The 16633-nt window shown below is 54.0% G+C and overlaps 1 protein-coding gene across 1 annotated transcript in view; it reads left to right on the forward strand.

The window, feature by feature from the left end:
* Positions 1 to 1439: 1439 nt before the first annotated feature.
* The window catches only part of barx2 (BARX homeobox 2), a 59315-nt gene continuing 44121 nt past the window's right edge, over positions 1440 to 16633 (forward strand). Inside the window, exon 1 of the mRNA XM_080214633.1 lies at positions 1440 to 1665. Coding sequence (XP_080070759.1) covers positions 1491 to 1665 — 175 coding nt within the window. The 5' untranslated portion in view covers positions 1440 to 1490. The remainder of the gene's footprint in view (positions 1666 to 16633) is intronic.

Genomic DNA, 16633 nt, shown 5'->3' on the forward strand with positions numbered 1-16633 from the left:
TTTACCCGCTAATCCCTCTAATCTACACATCCCTGGACACTAAGGGGCAATTTTAGCACGGCCAATCAACTTAACCCGCACATCTTTGGACTGTGGGAGGAAACCGGAGTGCCCGGAGGAAACCCACGCAGACACGAGGAGAATGTGCAGGCTCCACACAGACAGTGACCCGAGCCGGGAATCGAACCCAGGTCCCTGGTGCTGTGAAGCAACAGTGAAGCAACGGCTACCATGCCACCCAGATGTTACACCGGTGGGGGGGAGACAATGCTGACAGTCTGAATGCGCTCGGCAGGCTGGGGAAACAGTGGGAGCATTGGAACTCCAATCGCTGTGACAGCTCATTGCCTGATGGGGTGAGCCTGTCGTGTGTTCAGTACCTGTGGCGCACAGACCTGTGACCTGCATTCGTACCTTCACCCGAGACCTCCACCTCACCATGACCGGTGGAGTGAGCTGGCTGCCGGCACTGCAGTTCTACTGCATCATTTTCATGCTTTGTGAGGGCTCATGGAGTTCTCACTCCCCCCCCCAACTCCAAGCTCTGCGCTGTTCTGCAGCAATGCAAATTATTGCCGGACAGGGAACAGCAGAAAGCTTAATTAGAATGGTCTAGTTGGACCAATGAGTGGCACAGGCTTGGAGGGCTGAAGGGCCTGTTTCCTGTGCTGTACTGTTCTTTGTTCTGTTCTTTGTAATGCTCCATCTCCCAGAAGGTCCATTCCAACTCCCCCACCTGAGCATTAAACTGCGGCTCTCCCTCTCTGTCGTGCTGACAGCCCAGCCTGGGCAGGGCAGACTCCACTACCAGTTGCCAGGCACAGTCACAGAGCCCTGAGTGCACAGGGGAATGGGTATCAGACTATTATCTCCCCGCACAGATCCATGCCATCTCTGCACTTACCCTTGCTGTTCACAGATCAATGAATCTTATGTGGTGCTGGAGCTGGGTTTGGCACACAGCCTCGTGCCCACTGAGCCCGGGGTGAGGTAGCCGCCTGGTCAGGTAGGAGGTTGTCTCTTGCCGTCCTTGGGCACTGCCCTCTCAGGGTTCTCTGGCACTCAGTGGAGAATTGGAGAGACAGAATGTCTAACTGACTGCCCACCCAGGGGTTCCAGTCATTGCTGCAGGGCAAGGAGGGTTACTGGAACCCTTGCCCAGAGCTGTCTCTCTCTGATGTTAATTCCCACCCATTGGACCCCCCTGTTGATGAAGGGGAATGCTGGTTACTTGGAGCAGGGATCCTGACTGGACCTGGAGCAGGGGGACAAGCCATGGGGTCAGTTTCTGTTTATGTCCCCAATCTGGGAGCCCCCTTTCTCCCCCCCAGCTCTGGCCTTCCTCCCTCCCTCTCTGCCCCCAGGGTACAGGCTGACTGACAGTCCCCGCTGTTTTGTGAGGATTACTATCTGCTGCTTTATAAAGGCTGGGCGGAGCTGCTTGGCTGAGGAACTGAGTCAGTGTGTGGACTATCCCGGAGCGGAGCAGCATGCAGCCTCCAGCCCAGCGGAACCTCACCTTCCCCGGCCTGCCCAAGGCAGCCAGCCGGCGCTACAAGACTTTCATGATCGATGACATTCTGGCCAAGGAGAGCCAGCTGGAAGTGACCCTGAGCCCCCGAGCTGGTTTCATCATCCGCCCGCAGGCTCTGCACTCCTGTCCCGGTAGGAGCTTCCTCTGAATCTGCCCCTTCACTGTGTGCGAGAGAGAGAGAGACCCTGCCCCATTCCCAGTGTCCCATTCCCAGTGTCCCATTCCCAGTGTCCCACTACCCCTGCCCCATTCCCAGTGTCCCACTCCCCCTGCCCCATTCCCAGTCCCCCATTCCCAGTGTCCCACTACCCCTGCCCCATTCCCAGTGTCCCACTACCCCTGCCCCATTCCCAGTGTCCCACTCCCCCTGCCCCATTCCCAGTCCCCCATTCCCACTGTCCCACTCCCACTACCCCCTTCCCAGTGTCCCATTCCCAGTGTCCCATTCCCGGTGTCCCACTACCCCTGCCCCATTCCCAGTGTCCCATTCCCCCTGCACCATTCCCAGTGTCCCATTCCCCCTGCCCCATTCCCAGTGTCCCACTCCCACTGCCCCATTCCCAGTGTCCCACTCCCAATGCCCCACTCCCAGTGTCCCATTCCCAGTGCCCCATTCCCCCGCCCCATTCCCAGTGTCCCATTCCCAGTGCTTCATTCCCAGTGCCCCACTTCCAGTGTCCCATTCCCAATGTCCCACTCCCAATGCCCCATTCCCAGTGTCCCACTCCCAGTGTCCCACTCCCAGTGTCCCATTCCCAGTGCTCCATTCCCAGTGCCCCACTCCCAGTGTCCCATTCCCAGTGTCCCATTCCCAGTGCCCCACTCCCAGTGTCCCACTCCCAGTGTCCCATTCCCAGTGCTCCACTCCCAGTGTCCCACTCCCAGTGTCCCACTCCTCCTGCCCCATTCCCAGTGCCCCACTCCCAGTGTCCCACTCCCAGTGTCCTATTCCCAGTGCCCCACTCCCAGTGTCCCACTCCCAGTGTCCCACTCCTCCTGCCCCATTCCCAGTGCCCCACTCCCAGTGCCCCACTCCCAGTGCCCCACCCCTCCTGCCCCATTCCCCATGCCCCACTCCTCCTGCCCCAAATCCCAGTGCCCCATTCCCACTGCCCCACTCCCAGTGTCCCACTCCCACTGCCCCACTCCTCCTGCCCCATTCCCCATGCCCCACTCCTCCTGCTCCACTCCCAGTGCCCCATTCCTCCTGCCCCAAATCCCACTGCCCCACTCCCAGTGCCCCATTCCCACTGCCCCATTCCCAGTGCCCCACTCCCCCTGCCCCATTCCCACTGCCCCATTCCCAGTGCCCCATTCCCAGTGAAACTCTCTCAAAGTCCCTCTCTCTGTCCCTCTCCCCCGTCCCTCTCTCCCCCTGTCCCATTCCCCCGTACCTCTCCCCTTGTCCCTCTCCCCCTGTCCCTCCCTCTCTCCCCCTGCCCCTCTCCCCTGTCTCTCCCCCCCCCCCACATCCCCCCGTGCTGCAGCAGGGAGAGGGGGAGCACTGGGTGTCTGGCAGGTTGAGTTCCCTCTGCCCTAAATTACGTCTCTTGTGTCTGTTCAGGAGATTAGCTGAATCTTTGCAGGAACCTTTCACTTTCTCAGCGAGCTGAGTTTAGCGTCCCGCCTGGGAATCTCATTCCTGTGGTGGTGACAGTGATCCCGGACTAAACTGGGGAGAATTAACCAAGGGATTTCAATCTCGTTATCCTGAAACTCTGCAAATGTCACCCGCTTCAGTGTAAAAGCTGTGTGTGTGTGTGTGTGTGTGTGTGTGGGGGGGTGAAATGTGTGTGTGTGTGGAGGGGGGTGGGGATGTGTGTGTGTAAGTATGTGTGTGGGGGGGTAGAGATGTGTGTGGGTCGGAGGGGTGGGGATGTGTGTGTGAGTATGTGTGTGTGTGGGGGGAGTGGGGATGTGTGTGGGTGGGGGGGGTGGGGATGTGTGTGTGTGTGTGTGTGTGTGTGTAGGGTGTGTGGGTGGTAGTGGGGGGGATGTATGTGTGCGTGTGTGGGGAGGGTGGGGATGTGTGTGTGTAGGGTGTGTGGGGGGGTGGGGATGTGTGTGTGTAGGGTGTGTGGGGGGGTGGGGATGTGTGTGTGTAGGGTGTGTGGGGGGGTGGGGATGTGTGTGTGTAGGGTGTGTGGGGGGGTGGGGATGTGTGTGTAGGGTGTGTGGGGGGGTGGGGATGTGTGTGTGTAGGGTGTGTGGGGGGGTGGGGATGTGTGTGTGTAGGGTGTGTGGGGGGGTGGGGATGTGTGTGTGTAGGGTGTGTGGGGGGGTGGGGATGTGTGTGTGTAGGGTGTGTGGGGGGGTGGGGATGTGTGTGTGTGTGTGTGTGTGTAGGGTGTGTGGGTGGTAGTGGGGGGGATGTATGTGTGCGTGTGTGGGGGGGTGGGGATGTGTGTGTGTGTGAGTGTGCAGCTGTAATTAGCCTGTTCTATATGCAGCAGCTTTTAGTCAGTCAGTATAATCACGGGACCCACACAGTTTACAGCACACTGTTCTCACACTTCACAAAAAGTTTTGTTTTAGAATCTTTCCCTCCTCACATCCCTTCACAATCCATCGCGGACACAGTTTATTCATTATTTAACTTCACAAACCACACAGCTCCTTCCCAACCTTCTGCCACTCAGTTTAGGAAATGGGATTAATCAGGGATTAGCAGCCCCTCACTCACACACACACACACACACACACACTGACTCTCACTGGGGTACAGGTCCCACACACACTGACTCTCACTGGGGTACGGGTCCCACACACACTGACTCTCACTGGGGTACGGCTCCCACACACACTGACTCTCACTGGGGTACGGCTCCCACACACACTGACTCTCACTGGGGTACGGGTCCCACACACACTGACTCTCACTGGGGTACGGGTCCCACACACACTGACTCTCACTGGGGTACAGGTCCCACACACACTGACTCTCACTGGGGCACGGGTCCCACACACACTGACTCTCACTGGGGTACAGGTCTCACACACACTGACTCTCACTGGGATACGGCTCCCACACACACTGACTCTCACTGGGGTACGTGTCCCACACACACTGACTCTCACTGGGGTACGTGTCCCACACACACTGACTCTCACTGGGGTACGTGTCCCACACACACTGACTCTCACTGGGGTACGGGTCCCACACACACTGACTCTCACTGGGGTACAGGTCCCACACACACTGACTCTCACTGGGGTACGGGTCCCACACACACTGACTCTCACTGGGGTACGGGTCCCACACACACTGACTCTCACTGGGGTACGGGTCCCACACACACTGACTCTCACTGGGGTACGGGTCCCACACACACTGACTCTCACTGGGGTACGGCTCCCACACACACTGACTCTCACTGGGGTACGGCTCCCACACACACTGACTCTCACTGGGGTACGGCTCCCACACACACTGACTCTCACTGGGGTACGGCTCCCACACACACTGACTCTCACTGGGGTACGGCTCCCACACACACTGACTCTCTCTGGGGTACGGCTCCCACACACACTGACTCTCACTGGGGTACGGCTCCCACACACACTGACTCTCTCTGGGGTACGGCTCCCACACACACTGACTCTCACTGGGGTACGGCTCCCACACACACTGACTCTCGCTGGGGTACGGCTCCCACACACACTGACTCTCACTGGGGTATAGAGAGATCTGGGACTGGATTCCACTGTCCCAGGGATCAGATTGTTGTCATTGAAAGCAGGTTGTTGGATTTGTTTGTGGGGTGTGTGTGATTTTCAGCCTGGGTGGGGGCGATGTGGTTTGGTTTGACAGCTTTGAATTGGGTTTACTGAATGTGAGCCAGAGAGTTCCGTGGAACTGGATTAATATAACCTGATATATTTTGGTTTTCCTGTCTGATTCCAGTTCTGAACGGAATGTCACCCAGACAGGAGAACATGTGGAGATATGATGATTATGGGCCTGAATTTTCCAGATGTTCATGCTGGTGGGATTCTCCAGTCCTGCTGGCAGTGGGGGTTTCCCACCTGCATGGGGTATTGCCAATGGAAATTCCCATTGACAGAGGCGGGACCGGGGAATCTCGCTGTTAGGAAACAATGTGCCACCTCCCACTGGCAGGATGGGAGGCTGGAGAACCTCACCCATGAACTAGGGGCAGCAGTAGGCCACTCGGCCCCTCTGGCTCACTCGCCTTTCAATAAGACTAAGGCTGATCTGGTTGTAACTTCCTGCCTACTCGCAATAACCTTTCACCCTCTTGTTAATCAAGAATCTTTCAGCACTGCTCTAAAAATATTTTAAAATTCTGCTCCCGTTGCCTTTTGCTGTGGGGTTGCCAGCGTTGAACTGGGATGGGCACTGTCAATAGTCTCACAACACCAGGTTACAGTCTAACAGGTATATTTGGTAGCACGAACTTTTGGAGCTCTGCCCCTTCATCAGGCGAGTGGAGGATAGTGCCCTGTTTATAAACCCAATCCTCCACTCACCTGATGAAGGGGCAGCACTCCGCAAGCTCGTGATACCAAATAAACCTGTTGGACTTTAACCTGATGTGAGACTTTTTCGGAGATTCACAGAAATTTCCTCATTTCCTTCTTAAATCAGTGACCCTTATTTTTAATCAGTGGCCCCTCATTCTAGATTCTCCAACAAAAGGAACCACCCTCTCCACATCCACCCTGTCAAAACCCTTCAGCATCTTACAGTTTTCATCAAGTCCCTTCTACTCTTCTAAACTTCAGCCACATGGCCTCTTTCTGCACTGTAAGGATTCTATGATGACCCGCACAGGGTTAAACCTCTCCCCATGGGATTAAAGACCCTCCCAATCCCCACCCCTGCACCCTCCTCTCTACCCCATGGGGTCAGACTTTCACATGGAAGCAGAGAGAGCAAAAATTCAGTGGGATCTCGGATGCTGTCAGCTCCCTCTACCTTTCGGAAGAAATGTTAAAGCAAGGAGCTGTCCGTCCCTCCCCAGGGATTCTCCCCACACATTCTGAGAAAGAGCAGGTGGAGTTCTACTCGTTTCTTGGTCATATTTATCCTTCAACAAAAATCACCAAAGCCAATCGGAAGATCATCGTCAGTGTAGTGTGTTGCTATTTAAAAATGAGCATTTTCATTTGGCTGTGAAGTATTTCGGGTCGGGCATGTCATTCAAATGGTGAGAGCTTGCCAAACTCTGAGATACAGGGGGTTGTTGGTATCCCTGTGCATGAATCACAAAAGGCATGCAGCAAGTAATTAGGAAAGCTTATAAACTGCTATCATTTATTTTTGATTTGATTTATTATTGTTACATGTATTGGGATACAGTGAAAAGTATTGTTTCTTTCACGCTATACAGACAAAGCATACCATTCATAGAGTACACAGGGGAGAAAGAAAGGAGAGAGTGCAGAATATAGTGTTACAGTCAGAGGGTGTAGCGAAAGATTAACTTAATGTGAGGTAGGTCCATTCAAAAGGCTGATGACAAGGGGCAGCAAGTTGTTCTTGAGTATTGCGAGGGGAATCGCTTACGGAAGTGGGGGGGTTATATTCACTTTGACCCTAGTGAGACTGTATTTGGAGTTCTGGGTACAATATTGGTCACTCAATTAAGAAAGGATGTTAAATGGATTGAAAGCAGTCCAGAGAAGGTTTACTAGGTTAACAGCGGGAGTGGGTGGGCTGTTTTATGGAGGCTTGTATCCGCTGAAGTTTGGAAGAGTAAAAGGGACTTGTTGAAAACTGTAAGATGCTGAAGGGTTTTGACAGGGTGGATGTGGAGAGGGTGGTTCCTTTTGTTGGAGAATCTAGAATGAGGGGCCACTGATTAAAAATAAGGGTCACTGATTTAAGAAGGAAATGAGGAGATTTCTGTGAATCTCGGAAACTCTTTTCCTCAAAAGGCGATGTAAAAAGTCTCACAACATCAGGTTAAAGTCCATTGAGGCTGCAACAACAATAACCCTACCCAGATCCTATCCCCATAACCCCATGCATTTACCCTAGCCAGTCACACTGACACAAGGGAACAATTTAGCATGGCAAATCCACTTAACCTGCACATCTTTGGGATGTGGGATGAAACCAGAGCACTCGGAGGCAACCCATTCAGACATGGGGAGAACATGCAAACTCCACACAGACAGTGACCCAAGTTGTAAATTGAAGCCGGGTCCCCGGTGCTGTGAGGCAGCAGTGCTAACCACTGTGTCACCGTGCTGCCCCGGGTTCCTGGTGCTGTGAGACAGCAGTGCTAACCACTGTGTCACCGTGCTGCCCCGGGTCCCTGGCACTGTGAGACAGCAGTGCTAACCACTGTGTCACCGTGCTGCCCCGGGGTCCCTGGCGCTGTGAGATAGCAGTGTGAATCACTGTGTCACCGTGCTGCCCTGGGGTCCCTGGCGCTGTGAGATAGCAGTGCTAACCACTGTGTCACCGTGCTGCCCCGGGTTCCTGGTGCTGTGAGACAGCAGTGCTAACCACTGTGTCACCGTGCTGCCCCGGGTTCCTGGCGCTGTGAGACAGCAGTGTGAATCACTGTGTCACCGTGCTGCCCCGGGTCCCTGGCACTGTGAGACAGCAGTGCTAATCACTGTGTCACCGTGCTGCCCCGGGTCCCTGGCACTGTGAGACAGCAGTGTGAATCACTGTGTCACCGTGCTGCCCCGGGTCCCTGGTGCTGTGAGACAGCAGTGTGAATCACTGTGTCACCGTGCTGCCCCGGGTCCCTGGCACTGTGAGACAGCAGTGTGAATCACTGTGTCACCGTGCTGCCCCGGGTCCCTGGCACTGTGAGACAGCAGTGTGAATCACTGTGTCACCGTGCTGCCCCGGGTTCCTGGTGCTGTGAGACAGCAGTGTGAATCACTGTGTCACCGTGCTGCCCCGGGTTCCTGGCGCTGTGAGACAGCAGTGCTAACCACTGTGTCACCGTGCTGCCCCGGGTTCCTGGTGCTGTGAGACAGCAGTGTGAATCACTGTGTCACTGTGCTGCCCCGGGTTCCTGGTGCTGTGAGACAGCAGTGTGAATCACTGTGTCACCGTGCTGCCCCGGGTTCCTGGCGCTGTGAGACAGCAGTGCTAACCACTGTGTCACCGTGCTGCCCCGGGTTCCTGGCGCTGTGAGACAGCAGTGTGAATCACTGTGTCACCGCGCTGCCCCGGGTCCCTGGCACTGTGAGACAGCAGTGCTAATCACTGTGTCACCGTGCTGCCCCGGGTCCCTGGCACTGTGAGACAGCAGTGCTAATCACTGTGTCACCGTGCTGCCCCGGGTCCCTGGCACTGTGAGACAGCAGTGCTAATCACTGTGTCACCGTGCTGCCCCGGGTCCCTGGCACTGAGACAGCAGTGTGAATCACTGTGTCACCGTGCTGCCCCGGGTCCCTGGCACTGTGAGACAGCAGTGCTAACCACTGTGTCACCGTGCTGCCCCGGGTCCCTGGCGCTGTGAGACAGCAGTGCTAACCACTGTGTCACCGTGCTGCCCCGGGTCCCTGGCACTGTGAGACAGCAGTGTGAATCACTGTGTCACCGTGCTGCCCCGGGTCCCTGGCACTGTGAGACAGCAGTGTGAATCACTGTGTCACCGTGCTGCCCCAGGTCCCTGGCACTGTGAGACAGCAGTGCTAACCACTGTGTCACCGTGCTTCCCTGGGTCCCTGGCACTGTGAGACAGCAGTGCTAATCACTGTGTCACCGCGCTGCCCCGGGTCCCTGGCACTGTGAGACAGCAGTGTGAATCACTGTGTCACCGTGCTGCCCCGGGTTCCTGGCACTGTGAGACAGCAGTGCTAACCACTGTGTCACCGTGCTGCCCCGGGTCCCTGGCACTGTGAGACAGCAGTGCTAATCACTGTGTCACCGCGCTGCCCCGGGTCCCTGGCACTGTGAGACAGCAGTGTGAATCACTGTGTCACCGTGCTGCCCCGGGTTCCTGGCACTGTGAGACAGCAGTGCTAACCACTGTGTCACCGTGCTGCCCCGGGTCCCTGGCACTGTGAGACAGCAGTGCTAATCACTGTGTCACCGTGCTGCCCCGGGTCCCTGGCGCTGTGAGACAGCAGTGTGAATCACTGTGTCACCGTGCTGCCCCGGGTCCCTGGCACTGTGAGACAGCAGTGCTAATCACTGTGTCACCGTGCTGTCCCGGGTCCCTGGCACTGTGAGACAGCAGTGCTAATCACTGTGTCACCGTGCTGCCCCGGGTCCCTGGCACTGTGAGACAGCAGTGCTAATCACTGTGTCACCGTGCTGCCCCGGGTTCCTGGCACTGTGAGACAGCAGTGTGAATCACTGTGTCACCGTGCTGCCCCGGGTCCCTGGCACTGTGAGACAGCAGTGTGAATCACTGTGTCACCGTGCTGCCCCGGGTCCCTGGCACTGTGAGACAGCAGTGTGAATCACTGTGTCACCGTGCTGCCCCGGGTCCCTGGCACTGTGAGACAGCAGTGTGAATCACTGTGTCACCGTGCTGCCCCGGGTCCCTGGCACTGTGAGACAGCAGTGTGAATCACTGTGTCACCGTGCTGCCCCGGGTCCCTGGCACTGTGAGACAGCAGTGCTAATCACTGTGTCACCGTGCTGCCCCGGGTCCCTGGCACTGTGAGACAGCAGTGCTAATCACTGTGTCACCGTGCTGCCCCGGGTCCCTGGCACTGTGAGACAGCAGTGCTAATCACTGTGTCACCGTGCTGCCCCGGGTCCCTGGTGCTGTGAGACAGCAGCGCTAATCACTGTGTCACCGTGCTGCCCCGGGTCCCTGGTGCTGTGAGACAGCAGTGTGAATCACTGTGTCACCGTGCTGCCCCGGGTCCCTGGCACTGTGAGACAGCAGTGCTAATCACTGTGTCACTGTGCCGTCGCATCACTGAACGTCACAGCAGCCAAGTTACAACCTGCCCCAGAATGAATTGCAGTTTGTGTTGTTTGCTGTTGAATTAAGTGCAGTGAGTGAGTGTGGATCTGCTGGGCATTTCACACAGTTGTTCTGCTCTCCCCGGCTCCACTTTGCTCCTGAGCTCTTCCTGAAGAGTTGCGGCCATCTGATGACCCGAGGGAAGAGACTTGCAATGATCTGGAGAAGTGACAGGGCCAATGCCACAGGCCTTCAGCTGTTCCTCTGTCTCAACCATTAGTTTAAAGAGCCAAGGAAAGAGCCAAAAATAGCTCAGGTGTGGACAATAGCAATGTAAAGGAGGGGAGTGGGGACAGATTGTAGATCCAGTGTCCAGTTAGTGGACTACCTGGATCTGACCCTGAAGCTGGTGTGGGCAATGTTGCCAATCTCTTCCACCCGATCAGGAATGTGCTTATTCTGAATGGTTTGTTTGTACCAGATCTTCCCCCTGTGGGTGCAGCTCAAACCCGCTCATGTCTGTGTCTGATACATGAGCAGGGCTGATGGGTATTGGGTGTGTTTGAGAGAAGCCGGGCACGTTGGACTCTGGAGACAGGGGACGTCCTTCAAAATATGGGGCATAGACACACACCCTCACACACACCCTCACACACACCTGCACACACACTCTCACACACACCCTCACACACACCCTCACACACACCCGCACACACACTCTCACACACACTCTCACACACACTCTCACACACACCCTCACACACACCCGCACACACACCCTCACACACACCTGCACACACACTCTCACACACACCCTCACACACACCCACACACTGACACACACCCTCACACACACCTTCACACACACTCTCACACACACCCTCACACACACCCGCACACACACTCTCACACACACTCTCACACACACCCTCACACACACCCTCACACCCTCACACACACCCACACACTGACACACACCCTCACACACACCCGCACACACACCCTCACACACACACCCGCACACTGACACACACCCTCACACACACTCTCACACACACCCTCACACACACTCTCACACCCTCACACACACCCTCACACACACCCTCACACACACCCTCACACACACCCGCACACACACTCTCACACACACTCTCACACACACCCTCACACTGACACACACCCTCACACACACCCTCACACACACCCACACACTGACACACACCCTCACACACACGCTCACACACACCCGCACACACACCCTCACACACACACCCGCACACTGACACACACCTGCACACACACCCTCACACACACCCACACACTGACGCACACCCTCACACACACCCCCACACACTGACACACACCGTCACATACACCCGCACACACACCCGCACACACCCACACACTGACACACCCCCTCACGCACACACCCACACACTGACACACACCCGCACACACACACCCCCACACACACCCACACACTCACACACCCGCACACACACACCCCCACACACACCCACACACTCACACACCCGCACACACTGACACATACCCTCACATACACCCCCACACACCCCCTCACACACACCCACACACTCACACCCACACACACTGACACATACCCCCACACACAGTCTCACAGACACCTGACACATACCCTCACACACACCGCCACACACATCCCCATGCATACCCCCACGCACACCCCGACACATACCCCCACACACCCCTCCATACACACTCTCACACACACCCCCACACACACCCCCACACACCCTGACCAGACATCTTCACACACACCTGACACATACCCTGACATACACCCTCACACACACCTGACACACAAACCCTGACACACACACACACACACACAAGCACATACCCCTCGTACCTCCACACACATCCCCAGACACATCCCCACACATCCTCACACCGAGGCTTACAAATCCCGTCTCACACTCTCATAAATGCATTCACACGCACCTTTATTCACAGTCTCACACACAGTGTCAGACATAGCCTATCACACAGTCTCACAGATACCCTCACACGTTCATTCATGTACACACTGACATATATTTTCCAGCAGTTTTATCTGACAGCCCTGCTGAATATCCCTTCTCAATCCCAGCGACACAGAGAGTAAGTTTAGTGCCACTGGCGTCAATCCTTTAGCACATAATGAGGAGTTGTCTGTCACTGTTTAGAATGTTGCTGGCCGTTTTCCAACTGAAACCCTAATGTTCCAAGAGAAACTTATTCTAAAAAAAGACAGATGTTGCTTCTGGCTCCCAGGAGATGCGAAGGGAGGACAGCCGAGCGGTCTGTCTCTCCACGTCCCAGTCCACCGGTCAGCCACACGTGTAATTCCTGTTGGAGTTTGGGGAATTTGCAGGGATTGGAGTCGGACTGTAATTAGCCTTTACTCAGGTAGTTGGCATGGAACAAATGCCCGTTAGAAAGACGTGGCTCTGAGACACTACTGATATAGTGTGGGTTCTGCAGGAACAGAAGGGACAATAAGGGTCTGGGTGCTATGATTAGATATCTTAGGTTCCATTGCACTGCACTCGGTCTCTCCTCGCTCTGACCATTTTTGCTTCTCTTGAGCATGTCCTGCTTTTACTTGGCATCTTGGCTGATTCAGATGGGGAACAGACCAGTGAGTGTCCCTTTAAGGGTCTGCAGAGTGAGGGTCACACGGCCCAGGGAACCAGTGGGGAGTGGGGTGGGGGTCATCCTGGAAGGCGCAGGATGCCCCCCTACTCGGAGTCAACTCAGGAGCTGACGAGGCTGTCAGCCCGGGATAATTTTAACATGTGAATAACGTGTTTTTCCTAAACTAGTGAACGAGCATCTTCACAACTTGGCAAAGAAGATAGAAAAAAAACCATCCTCAGACTGAGTGCCCAGATTGCATTGAAATTGAGTGAAGTTGAGGACGGCACAGTGGTTAGCACTGCTGCCTCACAGCACCAGGGACCCGGGTTCGATTCCCGGCTTGGGTCGCTGTCTGTGTGAAGCCTGCACATTCTCCCCGTGTCTGCGTGGGTTTCCTCCCACAGCCTGAAAGACATGCTGCTTAGGGTGCATTGGCCATGCTAAATTCTCCCTCAGTGCACCCGAACCGGCGCTGGAATGTGGCGGCTAGGGGATTATCACAGTAACTTCATCGCAGTGTTAACGTAAGCCTACTTGTCACACCAATAAATAACCTCTAAAAAAGCTTACCAGGATGTCCCTCTTTGGGTGGATAGGTCTGTTTGATTTGGCCACAGAGAGCTGGACACAATACATTGAGCGCCTTGGGTATTACTGCCAAGTGAACAAAATAGAGGAGGAGGTGAAGGACAAGGCAGTTCTCCTGAGTGTGTGTGGAACCCAAATTAATAACCTGATCCACAGCTCCAAGCACACCCGACTCAAAATCATTCAGTGAGCTCATGGGATTGGTCATGTCACATTTCTAGCCTAACTCATCATGGAATCATAGAATCCTTCAGTGCAGAAGGAGTCCACTTAGCCCATCGAGTCTTCACCAACTCTCCAAAGAAGCAATTTATAAATGTCCATCCCCCCCCCATCCTATCCCTGCAATCTCGCACACTTACCGTGGCTAATCCAGCTAACTACACACCTTTGGACAATTTGGGATGGCCAATCCACCTAAATGTACTTCTTTGGATTGCGGGAGGAAACTGGAGGAAATCCATGCAGTCAAGGAAAGAGCATACAAACTTCCCACAGACAGTCACCCAAGGCCAGAATTGAACCTGGATCCCTGGCGCTGTGAGACAGCTGTGCCAACCACTGTGCCACCATGCCCCCCATCATCCAGACTCCGGTGATTCAGGTTCAAATCACGGGAAGAGTCTCAGGCCAAATGACTGCCTTTTATATCCTGGAAACAGGTATTGGAGTATTGCGACTTTGAAACCACTTTGAATGATATGCTGTGGGACAAGTTAGTCTGCAGGGTGAATAATGAGATCATTCAAAGATGATGACTTGCAGAGGTCGATACAACTTTTAGATGAGCAGTGGAGACAGTGCAGGGGTGGAAAGCACTGAGAAAGGTGTATGGAGCACCAGCTGGGGTGGGAACCTGCACTCAGCAGTGGTGCCAGTACTGAAGAAGTAGCCACAAGGCAGGAAACAAGTTCAGCCACAAATAAAACAGGAGATTTAGAAGAGAAAATTAATCAGCAAAGCTTGAAGTGGAATGTTACCAAAGTTGAGGCAACCACTCCCCAAATCCTTCGGGCAAAAGGAGGCTGAGTGTTATTATTTGTCACTGGAGAGGCCGCTTAAGGCCAGATACAGAGCCAGGACAAGCCTATCAAGTAGCTGGTTAACTAATGTGTCACCAGGATACAATGTGGAAGAGATTAGCACCAACAATTTAAATTTTCACTCACCGTTTAATATAAAAGTAGGCAGCGTGTCCCCTAGTACTGAAATGCTCTGGATAAACAGGAAGCCTTTAAGATGGAAGATGATACATGGAAGTATCAGCCACTGTGGTAGAATCATAGAATCCCCACAGTGCAGAAGGAGGCCATTTGGCCCATCGAGTCTGTACCGACCACAATCCCACCTAGGCCCGATCCCCACAGCCCCACATATTTACCCTCCTAATCTCCTGACACTAAAGTCAATTTAGCATGGCCAATCAACCTAACCCGTACATCTTTGGGGTGTGGGAGGAAACCCAGGCAGACACGGGGAGCGCCCGGAGGAAACCCACGCAGACACGGGGAGAATGTGCAAACTCCAAACAGAGGGTGATCCAAGCTGGGAATTGGACCCCAGTCCCTGGTGCTATTAGGCAGCAGTGCTAACGTCTGTGCTGCCTATGTAAAATCACCAGTATCCCAGATGATCATAGGCTGCTCTCCCCTTTGAGGGATCGAGCTGTCTGGTGGTGATTTAACCTGAGGATCACTACACCTCAGACAAGGGGCAAGGTTGAGAAGCCAGGCCTTTATGAATAACTTCAGCTTGTACAGGAATTGAACCCACGCCTTCGGTGTTGCGTTGCATCACAAAACATCTGTCCAGCTAACTGAGCTAAATCGACATCTGGAGATATGTCCACAGATCAGTACTTGAGAGAAGAAGTTCAAACACTGGATTTGAAGAGTGACTAAATTAACAACTTAATCTGGAGAAGTGATTCCAATATTGGGCACTGCAATGGTATCTATAAACTGTGGGCAACTGTCTGCCCAACTCCCAGTGATCACTGTGACAGGTGAAAGACCAAGCCTTCTCAGCCACTATTGACTTAAGGAAATCAAGTTAAATTAGACCAAGATTTTCCAAATGTGGGAAGGAGGACTGCTTAAACTGATGAAGAAATGTGAGAGCGATTTCAAGGATGAATTAGGCAAAATAAAAGGCCTACAAGTGAAGATCTACGTGGATCCAGAAGCAACCCCTCGATAGTTTAGGGTGAAATGTGCCATATACTTCACAAGAGAAAGGAAATACTGAATTAAAGTGATTGGAAGAACTGAGCCAACTGAGTGCCCAGAATGGGCAGCACCTATAGTTCCTGTAGTGAAACTGAACCAAACCATCCGCATTTGAGGTAATTACAAGTTAACCAGGCTATCAAATTAAATATCCAGTCCCAAAGATTGAAGATCTGTATGCAACATTGGCTGGAGGTCAATCTTATACAAAGCTGGGTGTGAGTCACGCATATCAGCGACTCAGATTAGACAATGCTTCCCGAGATTATATCACAATAAACATAAAGTGTTGTTCCAATACACTCGCCTGCCTTGTGGCATCATCTTCAGCATCTGCAATTTTGCAGAGGACATGAAGTGAAGGGATGTTTTTGAGGTGAAGTCTCCTACATCACACGCCACCATTGAAAGGTTAGGCCAATGTTTTTGCACCTGGGGAATATCTGAATTCATCGTGTCTGATCATGGAGCAGCCTTCACGGGCGCTGAGTTTCAAAACTTCACCATCCTCAATGGTATCAAGCACATTAGGACTGCGCCTTACCACCCTGCATCCAATGGACCAGCTGAGCAAACTGTTCAAATTTTAAAATCGGGCCTAAAGAGGCAATTCGGAGGGACCCTGGCGACCGGAATCTCACTATTCCTGCTGGGCTATAGGACCATTCCACGTGGGACAATGGGAATCCCACCAGCAGAGTTGTTAATGAACTGGTGTCTCAGAACGGGGTCTGAGCCTCGTGCTTCCAAATTTGCCGGGAGGGTAG

This window comes from Carcharhinus amblyrhynchos, chromosome 29 (assembly GCF_965287045.1).
Source record: "Carcharhinus amblyrhynchos chromosome 29, sCarAmb.v2.hapA, whole genome shotgun sequence".
Lineage (NCBI taxonomy): Eukaryota > Metazoa > Chordata > Chondrichthyes > Carcharhiniformes > Carcharhinidae > Carcharhinus > Carcharhinus amblyrhynchos.